Source organism: Stegostoma tigrinum, chromosome 28, assembly GCF_030684315.1.
Source record: "Stegostoma tigrinum isolate sSteTig4 chromosome 28, sSteTig4.hap1, whole genome shotgun sequence".
Taxonomy (NCBI): Eukaryota; Metazoa; Chordata; class Chondrichthyes; order Orectolobiformes; family Stegostomatidae; genus Stegostoma; species Stegostoma tigrinum.
Window position 1 is genome coordinate 34,398,811 of NC_081381.1, and position 18,013 is coordinate 34,416,823.

Below are 18,013 nucleotides of genomic sequence, written 5' to 3' on the forward strand. Positions count from 1 at the left end.
AAAGGAGGCTTATTTGAGCCACACTGATGGACAGGAACAAGTAGTACCTAAAGCATTGAAAATCTGGGTTACTTTTGATTTTACAGTGCCCAGGACAAACAGTGAAATTTTGTTTATACTGGCATTAGTAGATTGTATAGCAAGCTTGTTTAGAACTTCTATGCTGTACTTGCTGCACCTTGAATAACTTATTAAAAAAGGCAGAAAATTTGAATGGATGCAAGAGTATAAAAGTGCTGTTGAAAACTTGAAAGCTCTGCTGAAGACCGCACCTGTTTCAGCTGTGCCTAGTTACGAAAGGCCTTCAAACTAACTATTGACGCCAGCAACATTGGTGTGGGCCCTGCAAGATGGGGAGATGACAATTGAATGGCCTGCCAGTTATTTTTCAAAGAAATTGATCGTATGTCAGCAAAACAATCTATTATGGAGAAGAAGACATCAAACCCTGTGGTGAATCGACATCATTCTGAAAAATACATTGGCAATAATGTGGAAGAAACTTATTTATATTGATCACAACCCTTTGATTTTCTCAAAAAAATCTGGGGACAAGAATTCATGATTTCTTCAGTGGAGTCTTATTATCCAAATGTATAATTTGAAAATAGTTAATGCACCAGGAAAGGAAAATGCTATTGCAGTTGTTTAATGAACAGCCCATTTTAAGGACACGAGTGATGTGTTGCCTGTATATTTAGGTAAACTATTGCCACTGTGTATCTCATTATGTTTAATGTTAACACATTACTATTGTTGCTCTGACACAAAAAGTGTGAAAATAATTTTCAATAAGTAACAAGAAAAGGCCTCAAAGTTGCATTTTCATTCTTCTTTGGGGGCAAGTGAGATGTAGGGTGTGTGGTTTATACATTTTTACTGTAAATTTTTAGATTTTTGAATTTTGAACTAATGGCATGTACTTTCTGTATGCCTGAATGAATTAATGATTTATTGGTAAATATTTCTATGGCTGTGGTAATTTCTTTTAAGTCAGAACTGTAGAGAGAACGTCCTGGAGATTAGCAGGAATTTGGAAGTGCTTAGGCGGGACCAAAGTAAAAAGTGTAGCAAATTAGGTTTTCAGATAGAAGATTCTGGAAATGTCTTTTTTTGGGATTGGGAGAAATACCCACAACTCAGATTAAAAAAGGTTTTTAGTTTCATTTTGGGACAGTTCGCAAAAATCTTGCCTGAAGTTCAATGTGTAAATAGTTGCTCCTGAGAAAGGAATGTAGTTTTAGGAGTACTAAAAATGAAGTTACCTCAGTGTAAACCATTTAGTTTAAAATTTCCAGACAAGAGCTATTCGGTTAAAACTCTGAAGGGGTTATGAGAAGCTAAGAAAGTCTAAGCGTAGTTGTACTAATGTATCAGGAAGAGGCCATCAGAGTTTCAAGACAGGGAATTGAAACTGTGGTTCATGTAAGCCCCATAGATATGAAAGAAAAGGAAATGGTCTCTAATGTGAGTGTTATAAAGCAGCGCTGGTGCGGTTGATGGGATTGCGTTTTATCATGTGTTTCAAATCCCTTAAATTTGTGTTATAATTTTTTTTTCAATTTTATCTTCATTTCTTTTGCACAATAAACTTCTGTTTTATTGTTAAATCTGAATTTGCAGAATGGTGTGTTTATATTTCAGCAAAAGACCACCTTGATATACTCAAAGGAAAAACATCTATCAAGTAAGATTTCAATCAGGAATCTGATTTGTTCAGTAATAACATCAGCTGGGATCATACCAACCACAGTAACAAAATTACCCTAACCAACCATAAATGACATGTTCTTGTGAGTGGGAGGTTATTCTTCCATGTCCTCTGATACCCCTCTGCCCATGCCTCTGAGCTGTTCTTTAATTCAGTGGGACTACATTCAGTTGTTTCATTAATTACTTTTGAGGAAAACCAGAGCAACTACAAAAGTCACTTTTTTCCACCAGCCTTTAGAACATGACCAACAGATTGGGTAGTAAAGTTTGTTATTCATCTCAACTATAATACTGTCTTGTTTATAGGGTTAGTTCTTCATTGAGGTCCCTCAGTTTCATACAGTGATATGTTACAATAGTAACGGTACTAAACATTGCCCTAAATTCTTTTCATTTCAAACTCTTCCACTTGACAGCAGAAACAAACTCCGAGTTTTGTCTGGGTATTAATTTGGAACAATAGTAGGCACGGATCACACGCAACACTCCCCATGCCCAGTGCCTGACTGTCCTGCTTTACAAAGCTTTGTACCTTTGTCGCAAACTTTAACTTGTATCCACACTTGTACTTACTCACTGAATTGGTGGACAACATCAAGCAATTTCCCTAATAAACTATCATTCGCTTGTTACGGTCTATAAATATTGCAAGAAGACTCCAAACCATGATTGAGAATTGTGCACAAAGCAAGAGTGTTGAAATTTAGTTTTAGAAACATGAAAACTGCCCTTACGACTGTATAAATAATAACAATGGCCTCACTCCATCCCACCTGCTCCTGCCAGCCCCCAAATTAAGGTGGGAGTTACATGCTGGCATTTACAGTAATTGTGAAATAAGGAAATTGACAAGAAAGTATTTTACATGTAAAATTAAAAGATTTCTTAATTATAGATATTGCTCTTCTTACAGGCCCTATTCGTTTGACTTCACAGCATTGGTTAACAGCCACTTTCTGTCGGCAATGACACTGAAAGTAGTTACAGCTGCAGTTCTGTTTGGAGATAACCGTATCCCTTATGTATAAGGGATACAAGAGTCTGATTTACATCCGAACCAATTTTGTTCAGTCCTATTAAGGGGCTTCCTCACAGTTTCCGGTTCTAGACAGAGCTAACATATGCAAAGTTAACAAAGTGTGGAGCTGGATGAACGGTCTCGGCCCAAAAAGTCAGCTTTTGTGCTCCTAAGATGCTGCTTGGCCTGCTGTGTTCATCCAGCTCCACATTTTGTTATCGCGGATTCTCCAGCATCTGCAGTTCCCATTATCTCATATGCAAAGTTGAGCTGTCGTTCCTGACTACAAATACAGATAGAACTAGCTTGCTTTTATAGCATCTTGTTCACTTTTAAATTTCCTTGTTATAGCCTTCTCTACTATTTTGCAATTCTTGGTGATAGAAAATTGCAAACAAGGTCAAGAATGCAAGTGAAATTTAATTACCAGATAATTGGAATCATCATAAATTGGGCACACACACCTGTGCACCTGATTCTTTGATTCATGTTTCCACTGAGCAGAGTTAAAGGTCTCATATGGAATTTAACTAGACTCATTTGTCTACTGATGTTAGTATGCATTTTTAAAAGGTCAGTATTTCACTGAGAGTTTCATGCTATGACAACTGAAATAGTTTTAATATTTACTTCCTGTTGGTTCCATTCGTCCAATGACAGATTTGAAATCACTTTAGTGTAGTCCAGTTCAAAATGCTTGCATCATAAACAACTCTTGACTGGAAAGGCAAATATATAATTATATTGGCTAGACATTTTTATTGATAAATAATATGAATTTGATTTATAATGCCTTCCAAAATCTCACGACACTCAAAAAACTTCTGTGAATGTTTTTGTTGATGTGTAGTTGCAGTTGCCATGTCAAGTCAAGTTAGTACAAACATTTTCAATATCCAGCATTACATTATTTTAAATCTTTGAGAAAATAACATACCTGATGTGATTGCGCATTTTACATGCACATCATTACATCAATGACTCCACCGATTTTCCAACTTTAGGATGTTCAATACTAAGGCAGCAACATGGGCTAAGTCAGACGTAAAGGATGCTGATCACTTGCTCAAAGATTGCCACTTTAAAAGAAAAATTCTTAGGCAATGAGAGATAATGGGAACTGCAGATGCTGGAGATTCCAAGATAATAAAATGTGAGGCTGGATGAACACAGCAGGCCAAGCAGCATCTCAGGTGCTCCTGAGATGCTGCTTGGCCTGCTGTGCTCATCCAGCCTCACATTTTATTTTCTTAGGCAATAGATGGATATAAATCTGTGCACATGAACAGCAGCCTAATGAAAAAAATCACCAATCAGCTTGATTATGGTTGTATACAGCACCTTAGCAGCTGAATTGGAGACACCATGCGTGACATTTCGTATCAAGCCTCCAACGTTTCCATATTTGATCAGCCCGGAGACACCTTCTGAAACGTCATTCAGAAGTCCCATGGGATTGCCCAAAAAATCCACCGAGCCCAGGATTCGAGTTGCTTGACTCATCAACTCCTGAGGATAAAGACACATTTTACTGCCTTTGAAATGGACTGTTTTTTTTAAATTTCCTGTGAAGTAGGCATTACTTTATAGCCATATTTGAGATGATTGTATATCTGAAGAGCTACTGAGACTATTTAAAATAACCAATTAATGGTCAATCACATTTCATGGGCTTATTGACTCACAGAGATCAGACTAGGCAAGTTTTCATTCTTGTTGGCTTTTCGTTCAACAGTTGTGTTTTTCTGACAATTCAGTAGCTTCTTGAGCTTTAAAAAGTGTCAAAATAAAAAGGTCAAATGTAGTGCCCTCACCAAGGTCCTGGCTGAGACTAAATAATTATCACATGCATGGAATTGAAACTTTCGATCTATCCCACTTATAAGGTGGTTACAGTCTGCATGATCCATGCTTATCCCCTGAATTAGGTCAGATGTCACTGATCTGAACAAACCAGATCAAAGAACACAATTATTTCAATCAAGTTGTTCAGAAATGTTGTTGGACAGGTAGGGACTTGAACCTAGGCCTCTGGCCTGGAGGCAGAGACATTACCACCATACCACAGGAACCACAGACAGAACTTGTATCATGAACAGAACTGTCAAGTACTACAGATGAGGTAGCAATAATTAGTTACACCAGTTGTTACAGCATGGAATAACGATGTGGTGAGCAAGTAGAGACAGCTAACAGATGGAGCACTGCTTTAGCTTGTTGTAAGAACTCAATTTATTTCAAATTAGTGTTCACATTTGTGAGTCAAGAGATGTCATGCACTGGATGTGAGTTTGCTCGCTGAGCTGGAATGTTAGTTTTCAGACGTTTCGTCACCATTCTAGGTAACATCAGTGAGCCTCTGATGAAGCGCTGGTGTTATGTCCCGCTTTCTATTTATCTGGTTAGGTTTCCTTGGGTTGGTGATGTCATTTCCTGTCCTTTTTCTCAGGGGGTGGTAGATTGATTTGGAGCTAGTGTTTGTGTTGATGGAGTTCTGGTTGGAATGCCATGCTTCTAGGAATTCTCGTGCATGTCTCTGTTTGGCTTGTCCTAGGATGGATGTGTTGTCCCAATCAAAGTGGTGTCCTTCCTCATCTGTGTGTAAGGATACGAGTGACAGTGGGTCATGTTGTTTTGTGGCTAGTTGATGTTCACGTATCCTGGTGGCTAGCTTTCTGCCAGTTTGTCCAATGTAGTGTTTGTCACAGTTCTTGCAAGGTATTTTGTAGATGATGTTTGTTTTGTTTGTTGTCTGTATATGGTCTTTTAAGTTCATTTAGCTGCTGTTTTAGTGTGTTGGTGGGTTTGTGGGCTACCCTGATGCCAAGAGGTCCGAGTAGTCTGGCAGTCATTTCTGAAATGTCTTTGACATAGGGGAGAGTGGTTATGGTTTCTGAGCCCGTTTTGTCTGTATTTATTGCTGAGAAATTGGCGGACTGTGTTCATAGGGTACCCGTTCTTTTTGAATACGCTGTATAGGTGATTTTCCTCTGCTCTGCGTAGTTCCTCTGTGCTGCAGTGTGTGGTGGCTCGTTGGAATAATATTCTAATGCAGCTTTGTTTGTGGGTGTTGGGATGGTTGCTCCTGTAGTTCAGTATTTGGTCCATATGTGTTGTTTTCCTGTAGACGCTGGTTTGAAGTTCCCCATTGGCTGTTCGCTCTACTGTGATACCTAGGAATGGCTGTTTATTGTTGTTCTCCTCCTCTTTTGTGAATGTTATGCCAGTAAGGGTATTATTGATGCTCTTGAAGGTTTCCTCTAATTTGTTTTGTTTAGTGATGACAAAGGTTGGGTTGGATGATTGGCAGAGCTGTTTGTTCGAGTCTCTGCATTACTGCCTCTGCTAAGAACCCTGATATCGGAGATCCCATGGGTGTACCGTTGGTTTGTCTGTTGGTTTTGTTATTGAAAGTGAAGTGGGTGGTAAGGCATAGGTCCACTAGCTTGATGATGTTGTCCTTGCTGATGAGGTTCGTGGTGTCTGGTGTATGTGTCTTCGGTTCTTCTAATAGTGTAGTCAGTGTTTCTTTGGCCAGGTTGATGTTGATGGATGTGAACAGGGCTGTTACGTCAAAGGAGACCATTATTTCATCCTCTTCTATCTTGGTGTCTTTGGTGTTCAGGAATTCTTGGGTGGAGCGAATGGAGTGGTGGGAGTCTTCTACTAGGTGTTTTAGTCTTTGGTGTAGTTCCTCGGCTAATCTGTAGGTTGGTGTTCCAGGTAGCGACACTATGGGTCTGAGGGGGGCTCCTGGTTTGTGAATTTTTGGTAGTCTGTAGAAACGTGGTGTGTTGGATCCATCTGGTTTCATTTTTTGGAAGTCTCTCTTGTTTAATTCTCCAGATTTTTGAAGTTTTTTGAGTAAGGCTGTGATTCGGTTCTCTAGTTGTGGGGTCGGGTCTATCGCCACCTGTTGGTAAGTGTCACTATCTGCAAGCAGTGTGTTCGCTTTCTCATGTAGTCTGTTCGGTTTACTACAGTTATCCTATCTGCAGACAAAGGACGCTTGACAGTCATCTTAAACCGAACAGACTACATTGAGAAAGCGAACACACTGCTTGCAAATAGCGACACTTACCAATAGGTGGCGATAGACCCGACCCCACAACTAGAGAACCGAATCACAGCCTTACTCAAAAAACTTCAAAAATCTGCAGAATTAAACAAGAGAGACTTCCAAAAATGAAACCAGATGGATCCAACAGACCACGCTTCTACGGACTACCAAAAATTCACAAACCAGGAGCCCCCCTCAGACCCATAGTGTCGCTACCTGGAACACCAACCTACAGATTAGCCAAGGAACTACACCAAAGACTAAAACACCTAGTAGAAGACTCCCACCACTCCATTCGCTCCACCCAAGAATTCCTGAACATCAAAGACACCAAGATAGAGGAGGATGAAATAATGGTCTCCTTTGACGTAACAGCCCTGTTCACATCCATCAACACCAACCTGGCCAAAGAAACACTGACTACACTATTAGAAGAACCGAAGACACATTCACCAGACACCACGAACCTCATCAGCAAGGACAACATCATCAAGCTAGTGGACCTATGCCTTACCACCCACTTCACTTTCAATAACAAAATCTACAGAGAAACCAACGGTACACCCATGGGATCTCCAATATCAGGGTTCTTAGCAGAGGCAGTAATGCAGAGACTCGAACAAACAGCTCTGCCAATCATCCAACCCAAACTTTGGGTCCGCTATGTGGATGACACCTTTGTCATCACTAAACAAAACAAATTAGAGGAAACCTTCAAGACCATCAATAATACCCTTTACTGGCATAACATTCACAAAAGAGGAGGAAAACAACAACAAACTGCCATTCCTAGATGTCACAGTAGAGCGAACAGTCAATGGGGAACTTCAAACCAGCATCTACAGGAAAACAACACATACGGACCAAATACTGAACTACAGGAGCAACCATCCCAACACCCACAAACAAAGCTGCATTAGAACATTATTCCAACGAGCCACCACACACTGCAGCACAGAGGAACTACGCAGAGCAGAAGAAAATCACCTATACAGCGTATTCAAAAAGAATGGGTACCCTATGAACACAGTCCGCCGATTTTTCAGCAATAAATCCAAACAAACAGACAAAACGGGCTCAGAAACCATAACCACTCTCCCCTACATCAAAGACATTTCCGAAATGACTGCCAGACTACTCGGACCCCTTGGCATCAGGGTAGCCCACAAACCCACCAACACACTAAAACAGCAGCTAAATGAACTTAAACGACCCTATACAGACAACAAACAAAACAAACATCATCTACAAAATACCTTGCAAGAACTGTGATAAACACTACATTGGACAAACTGGCAGAAAGCTAGCCACCAGGATACATGAACATCAACTAGCCACAAAACGACATGACCCACTGTCACTTGTATCCTTACACACAGATGAGGAAGGACACCACTTTGATTGGGACAACACATCCATCCTAGGACAAGCCAAACGGAGACATGCACGAGGATTCCTAGAAGCATGGCATTCCAACCGGAACTCCATCAACACAAACACTGGCTCCAAATCAATCTACCACCCCCTGAGAAAAAGGACAGGAAATGACATCACCAACCCAAGGAAACCTAACCAGATAAATAGAAAGCGGGACATAACACCAGCGCTTCGTCGGAGGCGGACTGATGATGTTACCTAGAATGGTGATGAAACGTCTGAAAACTAACCTTCCAGCTCAGCGAGCAAACTCACATCCAGAACCTCCACCTGAGCTACAAATCTTCTCAAAACTTGCTAGATGTCATGCACATTTAGTATGCCACTTGCAGCTACTTATATGTTGCAAAATACATGTTCCTTGAATAGATCACTTAGTACGTAAGTCACCTCTATTTGTGTCAAACTGTGGAGACCAGGAATATCCAAGATCCAAACCATGACCCATCTTAAATCAAAAGATGTGAGCAAGGGTGTAACAGGAACCCGGTATATTGCTTGGTAGAAACAAATAAACTAATGAATGACTCCATGGGTCACATTAAACACTTGTTTAAGATCCAACACCAAGGGCATGAGTCTGGTCAGGAGCTCAGATGTTCTGAGAACCAAGCTGTATGTCTGATCACAAACTGTATAATGTGATTATGTCAGAATATTGCATCCAGATTTAATCCACACTACAGTGCCCAAAAATCTCATCCGATATTCAAAGATTATTGCAGACTTTTGCAAAATCAGTTTTTTGTCCTTCAAAACTAGCCTAGAGAGTGATTACAAAACTAACTTGGCAAAAGAAAATAAAACACCTTTGATACCATTCCACAGTCTGCACCGATTAAGTACAAAACATAACAGTAGCTTTAGTAAACTTTTCAGCCATTCAAATCTGCTCCACATTCATTACATTTGTTGCTTTAACTATTAGTTCTCGATTGTGCTTTCATCTGCTGCATCACTGCTTAAATAGAATCATAATTTATCATTTAGGACACAGACACACACAGGAAAATATGAATTTTGTTGTTTTTTTAGCCAATGAGATCTGACTAGCTCTACCAGCCTTTCCAATCCTCACCTCCTTAAAGTGCTTGAGAATGTCATTGATGATAAATTCCTGTGTCTCATACGGATGTACTCTGGTGTATGGATCCAAGTGAATAACTGCATCCTCAAATCGAATCAATCGTATTCCCAGAATACCCTTCAAAGCCTATAACAAATAAAAACATCAAATTGATACTTGCATGACAGCAACAGAGTTCTAGGGATTCATAGTCAGTTGAGTTAACTTATTCATCACAAATCAAGAGGCCAAGTTTCCCACTGTAGTTTAAATAAAAATCAGGCTGTAAATGCTGAACAAGCAACTTTCCTGTGACTTTCTGACAACACTTTTTTTGTGGCCATTTGGTGGGTCAGGAAGGCTTTCGATGCAAATCTCACCTGCACCTGTTCCAAAGGCAGGGCCCCCATTGTGAGGGCCACAGAAAAACTGTACTTCCTTCCGCAAACGATTTTGTGTGTTACGTTCTGGAAGCCCGACAACATACACCTGTTTGGATACTTACTGAACACTGGGGAAAACATGCTGAGAATTTAGGAATATTCTGAAAGTTAAGTGTAGAATTTATTGATACCTTCAAATAACACTTAAATTCCGTATTGTAATGTGGATGTGTTTTTAATGCAGCTAATGATCACAAGGATCTGTCCTGGAAAGGTAAGTTAAATATTGACCACGGTATTCCACAGTGACCATAATTGTTGTAATTGCTCACTTCATTGGTTTTTGAGCAAAAGAAAAATTGCCATTATGCATTAAAAATAATTTACAAAATGTCAGCCTCTGCTGTCATGTATTATGTAGTGATTTAAATCATTTGACAGCTCTGACTGTTAGAGATAATCCTGCTTTTAAAATTTTAAAAATGGAAATTTTTGTCACTATTTGTCTTGTTGGTTCCAGATGATGTAGTTGGAGACTTTTGTGCTAATATTGCAGCATTATGAATTAGTATTGTCTAAAAAATGTTCCAATGACTACAGCTCAACAAGTGGTTTACTGATCCAAGAATGATGGGAACTTTTAAGAGGCTGTAAAGCCTCATAGGCACTTAATAGATTTTTTTTTGCATTGGCACATTTCTTTTTCTCAACAATGTCAATTATATCATGCTCGACTCAGGGTTCCAATAGACTTTTGGTGGTTTAAATTTTGATTTCAAATCAACTGCTGTTATATGACCAGTGAAGACTGTACTTAGTGCGTACTAGGTGAGCGGCTATGGAGGATGTATTAGGGCAACAAGGAGCTTGGGTGTAGTGGAGTGACCAAAGGGGTTAATGGGTGGTCATGAGCTAGGGTTTAGTGGGCCTTTAAGAAAAGAACATTGGGAGCTGGGTTGCTAGATCCAAAGTGGACGTTCTGGCCAGCTTGTGTCGCTCTACTCACATCTTCAAACATTCCACTTCAGCATACAAAAGGCACTGCAAACCTAGCTGCTGTAAAAATAAAAGGTCAAAAGTCCTGAGCAAAGTCACACATTGGTCAGATGCATATATTGGAAGGTATGAAACTGCAGATATTGGGTCTTCCTGAACCTGCAGAAAAAAAAATCTAGGACAAAGTATCACGACCAATTCTTGGACTGGCAGATATTTCCTAGATCACCATTCCTCTAAAACACTAAATTACTGCGTTTGAGATGTCATATCAAGATTCCACCAATCTATATCAACAGTTAAGTTGGGTGAAAAAGAATACCTGGTATTATTAGAAGGGTGGGGTTTTCCCCCAGTATTTTAAACAATTTATGCCCTCATTACTAGTCATGGACTGTTTACAAAGGAAAATAACTTCTGTATGTAATCCATTGGATACAAGACACGTTGAAAAATTTCTGGAGTTTAATTAAGTGCACCATCAGTGAAAGCCTTTGACTTCCTTGTATTTTACATCCACAGATGTCCAAAATCTGAGATCTGTGCAGATGCATTCTTAAACTGATAAAACCTTGCTCTGTTTTCAATAATACCAATACTTTTTTCCAAGTAAGCTGAGTTTGTATTTATAATGTAAACTGCCAATATAAACTGATTCACTCCTTTCACTGCTTGTGAGGTAACGCAGCAGCTTGCTTTATTATGACTATATCTGTACTGCAGTGAAAAACTTGTGCTGCCACCATATTATACTGTCATCCAAACTGCTATTAGGTTTTATTATTTATACGTAAATGGTGATAAGAAATCCAAATATTATAGAAAATTAAGTTAAGCAAATGGCTTAAAGTAGTGTCTGAATTATATCCACTATCTCTTGTCCACTAATACCCATATCCTAATCCTGCTTCACCTAAAAAAAAACGAATTTATCCTTAACTATCCATATTCAGTGTGTAATAAATTCTTACATAAAGGGCAGCCATCATCCAACAACTTGTGACAAAACACAAATTGTGATAAACGTAGGGAAGAGAAAAAACACAGAAGAACTGCTTAAGGTTGGAAAAGGAATGGGGATGGAGCAAAAAGGCATGGGCCTGAAAAGAGGAAGACAAAGCGTAAATAAAGTGATAACTAAAAATTGTAAGGGTAAAAGAAAGGCGAGAGGAGGGGGAGAGAAACTGAAGAGGGTGAGAAAAAGAGAGAGGAGGGTAAAGTGGAAAAAGCAGAGAAGGGGAGAGGGCACTGAAAAGTTGCCAACAGGTTGATAGGGTTGTTAAGAAGGCATATAGTGTGTTAGGTTTTATTGGTAGTGGGATTGAGTTTTGGAGCCATGAGTAGCTGTACAAAACTCTGGTGTGGCTACACTTGGAGTATTGCGTACAGTTCTGGTCGCCGCATTATAGGAAGGATGTGGAAGCATTGGAAAGGGTGCTGAAGAGATTTACCAGGATGTTGCCTGGTATGGAGGGAGGGTCTTACGAGGAAAGGCTGAGGGACTTGAGGCTGTTTTCATTAGAGAGAAGAAGGTTACGAGACGATTTAATAGAGACATACAAGATGATCAGAGGATTAGATAGGGTGGACAGCGAGAGCCTTTTCCCTTGAATGGTGATTACAAGCACGAGGGGCCATAGCTTTAAATTGAGGGGTGATAGATATAGGACAGATGTCAGATGTAGGTTCTTTACTCAGAGTAATAAGTGTTTGGAATGCCCTACCTGCAACAGTAGTAGACTCGCCAACTTTAAGGGCATTTAAATGGTCATTGAATAAACAAATGGATGATAAAGGAATAGCGTAGGTTAGATGGGCTTCAGATTGGTTTCACAGGTCGGTGCAACATTGAGGGCCAAAGGGCCTGTACTGCACTGTAACGTTCTAAAGCAGAAAGGAAGGAAGGAAAGGTGCAAACAAAGGTGGAAGAAATCTTGGTATTTGGTGGGTAAAGAGTCTAACTCATTTTGCACAAATCTACTTTTATTTGCAGTTCATGTTTCACTGAAATCTATGGCTTAAATTCTGAAGATCCCATTCTTCAGCAGAGTTTTAGCCAAGTCTTCACTGTAGGGCAGTATGGTTTAACTAATTAATTAAAGAAGTGGGTCAGATAAGCCTTTTGTGTTAGGAATATATAAATCTACCCAAGTTAGTATGACTTACAATAGAATGCGAGGAATGCATGATTAAAGCAGTTTGGGCAGGAGTGGCAAGAAATGCTCCTTTGCTTTTGCTAATTTTTTCAGCATCCAGGAATTAGTTCTTACCCTGCTAAAGAAAATGCTAGTTATTTGGAAGATGTTCTGGCACAGACTGTTTTACCCACGCCAACTTATAGACTTCAATTAAAAATTAAATTTTGTCCAATTAACCAAATACAAAATGCTCTGCCTCGAAACTACCCTGCAAGTGAACTGCTTGAATTTGCTTTTAATATCAGAACCTGCTGCTGTTACCACAGAGGAATAAGTCATGAACATTCACAAATTCGAGTACAGTACTGGGTTTCTTTGAGCCAGCTCCTGCTTACAATGTGTGTTCCTTCGTTTATTATTTATTATAAATAAAAAAAACATATTGAACCCATTTCAATTACCACAATTGGGAGGCCCTCAGGCCGCCACCAACATTAACAAAACTCTTCCTAAAAATGTGTGTACTGTTCTTTAAAAAGCACAATAGAAAGTACAAAAGTCTGAAGAAACTCACCTTGAGCTCAAGTGGTAATTTGCTGGAGGTAAACACGCTCATCTTGATTTGTGGCATGCTGAGTTTGAGGTTTTCAAAATAGTAGCGCTTTGCTGTCCCACCTTGCTCATTGCTCTGTTCCGGGGCATTTTCATCTGGCTTTTCAACATCTGAGAGGGAACAAAGGAGACAAAGTGAAAGGAACTTCGGGGAATAGATCCTTGTTGGCCCTTCACAGGAGGGAATGAACTGTTCCTTCATTATTAATGTAGTTAATAGGTAATTAATGGAGCTGTTTGTTCGACTCAAAACTAGGGTTACACATGGTCGTCAATCATACCTTCCACAAATTTAAACCGTGTTGTTCTTCAATAATATGTGGTGTTTTTGATTAAGGATAACATTATGGCAGTATTTAGGGAGGACACTCCTGGGAATACATCCAGGAAAGTTATTTGGGTGGAACTGAGAAATAAGGAAGGGAGATTTACCTTAATGGGACTGTAGACAGCCACAGCTCAACCCACCCCACCAAATAGTCAGCAGGAAACACAAACAAATTTGTGAGGAGATCTCAGTTATCTGTAAGAATAATAAAGTGGTTACGGTAGGGGATTTTAACTTTCCAAACATAGACTGGGGGCTGCCATGATGTGAAGTGTGAACAAGAAAATTTTCTGATTCAGTATGTGGATATACCTATTAGAGAGGTGGTGTAAAACTTGACCTACTCTTGGGAAATAAGGCAGGGCAGGAGACTGAAGTGTCAGTGGGGGAGCACGTTGGGGCAAGTGACCATAATTCTAATAGAATTAAAACAGTGTTGAAAAAGGATAGACCGGATCTAAAAGTTAAAGTTCTAAATTGAAGGAAGGCCAAGTTTGATGGTATTAAGCAAGAACTTTCAAAAGTTAATTGAGGGCAGATGTTCACAATGGAAGGGAAAGGGACAGCTGGAAAATGGGAAGCCTTCAAAAATGAGATAGCAAGAATCCAGAGACAGTATGTTCTTGTTAGAGTGTAGGTGCAGGGAGTGCTGGATGACTAGAGAAATTGAGGTTTTGGTTAAGAGTAAAAAGAAAGCATGTATCAGGTATAGACAGAGATCAAGTGAATCCTTAGAAGAGTATAAAATCATTAGTAGTACATTTAAGAGGGAAATCAGGTGGGCAAAAGTTAGAAATGAGATAGCTTTGGCAAGTAGGGTTAAAGAGAGACCGAAAAGATTCTACAAATACATTAAAGGACATAGGGTAATAAAAACTGAAAGAATTACTGATTCTGTAAATCAGGAACAAAAACAAAGTTGCTGGAAAAGCTCAGGACATCTGGCAGCATCTGTGAAGGAGAAAATAGAGTTAACATTTCGGGTCTGGCGACCCTTCCTCAGAACTGACAAGGACAAAGGGTAACGAGGGACAGAATGGGGCCCCTGAAAGATTGCTGCCTACGTGCGGAACCGCAGGAGATGGGGAGATACGAAACAAGGATTTTGCATCAGTGTTTATGGTGGAGAAAGCTATGGAAGAGAGAGAACGTGGAGAAATAAATAGCATCATCTTGAAAATTCTCCGTATTACAGATGAGAATGTGCTGAATGTCATACAGGTGAACAAATTCCTGGAACCTGATCAAGTATACCCTAGAACTCTGTGGCAAGGTAGGGAAGTGATTGCTGAGCCCCTTCCTGAGATATCTGTATCATCAATCACTACAGGTGAGGTGCCAGAAGACTGGAGGTTGGCTAATGTGGTGCCACTACGTAAGAAAGGTGGTAAGGAAAAGTCAGACAACTATAGACCAGGTGAGCCTGACATCAGCAGTGGGGAAGTTTTTGGAAGAAATCCTTACAGACAGGATTTACATGTTTTTGGAAAGGCAAGGACTGATTAGGGATAGTCAACATGGTCTTGTGCGTGGAAAATCATGTCTCACTAACTTGATAGAGTTTTTTGAAGTAGTAACGAAGAAGACTGCTGACGGCACAGCAGTGGATGTGATCTATATGGACTTCAGTAAAGCTTTTGATCATGTTCCTCATGGCAGACTGGTTAACAGGGTTAAATCATATGGAATACAGGGAGAATTACCTACTTGGATACGGAACTGAGCAAAAGGTAGAAGACAGAGGGTGCTGGTGGTGGTTTGCGTTTTGAACAGGAGGCCTGTGACCAGTGGTGTGCCACAAGGATCGGGCTCACTGCTTTTTGTCATTTGTACGCATGATTCGGATGTGCATGTAGGAGGTATGGTTAGTAAGTCTGCAGGTGAAACCAAAATTGGTGGTGTAGTGGACAGGTTACCTCAGAGTACAATCAGATGGGTCAATGGGCTGAGGAGTGGCAGATGGAGTTTATTTTAGATAAACGTGAGGTGCTGTATTTTGGAAAGGCAAATCAGGCAGGACTTTTACATTAATGGTAAGGTCCTGGGGAGTGTTGCTGAATAAAGAGACCTTGCAGTGCAGTTTCATAGTTCCTTAAAAGTAGAGTTGCAGGTAGATAGGATAGTGAAAGCGGCATTTAGTATGCTTGCCTTTATTAGTTGGTGCCTTCAGTATATGAGTTGGGAGGTCACATTGCGGCTGCACAGAACATTAGTTCGGCCACTATTGGAATACTGCTTGCAATCCTGATCTCTCTGCTACAGGAAGATGTGGTGAAAGTTGAAAGTGTTCAGAAAAGATTTATAAGGATGTTGACAGGGTTGGACGGTTTGACCTATACAGAGAGGTTGAATGGACCGGGGCCATTTTCCCTGTAGTGTCTAAGGCTGAGGTATGAACTTTGAGGTTTATAAAATCATGAGGGGCATGGACAGGATAAACAGTCAAGGTCTTTTTCCTTAAGGTGGGGAAGTCCAAAACTGGAGGGCATAGGTTTAAGGTGAGAAGGGAAAGATTTAAAAAGGAGCAACTTTTTCCACACAGAGGCTGCTGTGTGTATGGAATGAGCTGCCAGAAGTCATGTTGGACGCTGGTACAATTACAACATTTAAAATGGGATCTGGAAGGGTATATGAATAGGAAGGGTTTAGAGTGTTATGGGCCAAATGCTGACAAAAGGGACAAGATTGATTTAGGATATCTGGTCAGCATGGATGAGTTGGACTGAAGGGTCTGTTTCTGTGCTATATATCTCTATGACTGTATGACTGTATGACTAATACAATACTGGCAAATATTTTAATTTGACATCAACCATTCATTAAGTGATATTTGTAGAAATTTCCATTAAACACAAGGTTTATGTACTTAACAGTCAGCAATGATATCTTCAGCTTCAGAAGATCAAGCAGGGCAAACCTAAAAAAATTTAGTTCAGAAAAGAATCCACAGAATTTACTGCTACCATACTTCAAGAGAGTCCCACAACTATTTTCAAGAGCTCAGTCATGTATTGTGGTTTGCAATTTAATGTCAAACAGGGCAGGGAAGGATAGACTTATTTTCTGACCTGAGCACTCAAATCTTAAACTCCCCCTAAATCCCATTGTCCCAAGGATCAGAAAACATGGTACAAATCCAAAGCAGATATTAGTTTAAAACAGAACTTCAAATCAAACAAGTATCTCTCTGGGTGAATACTTAGCTGATTTCCAATTCCAACAATGGAATTGGCATCCTCCCTGCCAGTTAGGCAGTGATAAAAATTGACCATGGAATTTGTAGCTGATTAACCATAAACTATTTTCAATTTGTCACAAAAACATCAAAAGCTTTAATTGTTCCAGTGTACATCAATGCAGTCAAGTACAATGATATTTCAGGTCAAAAGCTTGAGAGAATTTAAATTGAACAAAACTGGCTATAAATTTTACAGCATGTATTACAATGATATTCAGACGTCCAACAGGGATTTCAAGGCTGCAAATTCACCACAGATTCAGAAAAAAAAGCTGCAGAATTCTTTTGAACTCCTCAACCATGTTCTATCCTACCACCTTGTAATTCATTCCTGCATTTCTGTTATTCTATATTTAAATCATCTAAGCTCCGCAATTAGATACTCGACTGCAACTCACTCCAGATATGTACTATTTCACACAACAGGAATGTCCAAAGTTTTTAAACTGTATGGGCCACATATAAAACTTAAGTTTACATTCTCTCAGTTTGTGTGCATCTCAGGCTACTGACGTGAACAAGCTGCAATTTAGGATGAATTCACCGATGAGGCAAGAGCACCCAAAAAACTGTTTTCTCCAAGCCCCAGGCTGAGAGAAATACAAATAGGGCAAAACAGCAAAAACATAGCTGGGCTCATGGGTCGGATTGTCAGGATTGAAGTTGGAAATGTCTCTGTTCTAGGCAACTCTGCTGCATCATAGAAATCCTTCCACTAGAGACTGTAACCAATAAGAAGTCACACAATTTGTTTCATGATATATTTCAGATCAGAAGGCTAAAACAGAAATATGCAAATCTTTTCTGTAGTTTTCCAACAAAATGATCAATTCTAATTAAGAAAAAGTCCTTGAACTGCTTTGTTAATGGTTCACTAAGTAGAGACGCACCATTTCAGAAGTCTCTTAAGTTTGTCTTTCATGGTGTACAGAGGCTGTTGACCTCAGCCTCCCTGAGCTCGGAGAGGAAAAGAAGAGGAAGAAAATTGATAATCACCTAAACATCTGGCTGGCTGCAAGTGCAC

The 18,013-nt window shown here is 39.8% G+C and overlaps 1 protein-coding gene across 6 annotated transcripts in view; it reads right to left on the reverse strand.

Moving 5' to 3' along the window:
- The window catches only part of vps13d (vacuolar protein sorting 13 homolog D), a 276,898-nt gene that overhangs the window by 67,470 nt on the left and 191,415 nt on the right, over positions 1–18,013 (reverse strand). For all 6 annotated transcript variants that reach the window (XM_048561113.2, XM_059638090.1, XM_048561115.2 and 3 more), the window contains 3 exons: positions 13,386–13,534; positions 9,307–9,441; positions 4,073–4,240 (listed from right to left, as the gene is read on the reverse strand). In XM_048561113.2, coding sequence (XP_048417070.2) covers positions 4,073–4,240; positions 9,307–9,441; positions 13,386–13,534 — 452 coding nt within the window. The remainder of the gene's footprint in view (positions 1–4,072; positions 4,241–9,306; positions 9,442–13,385; positions 13,535–18,013) is intronic.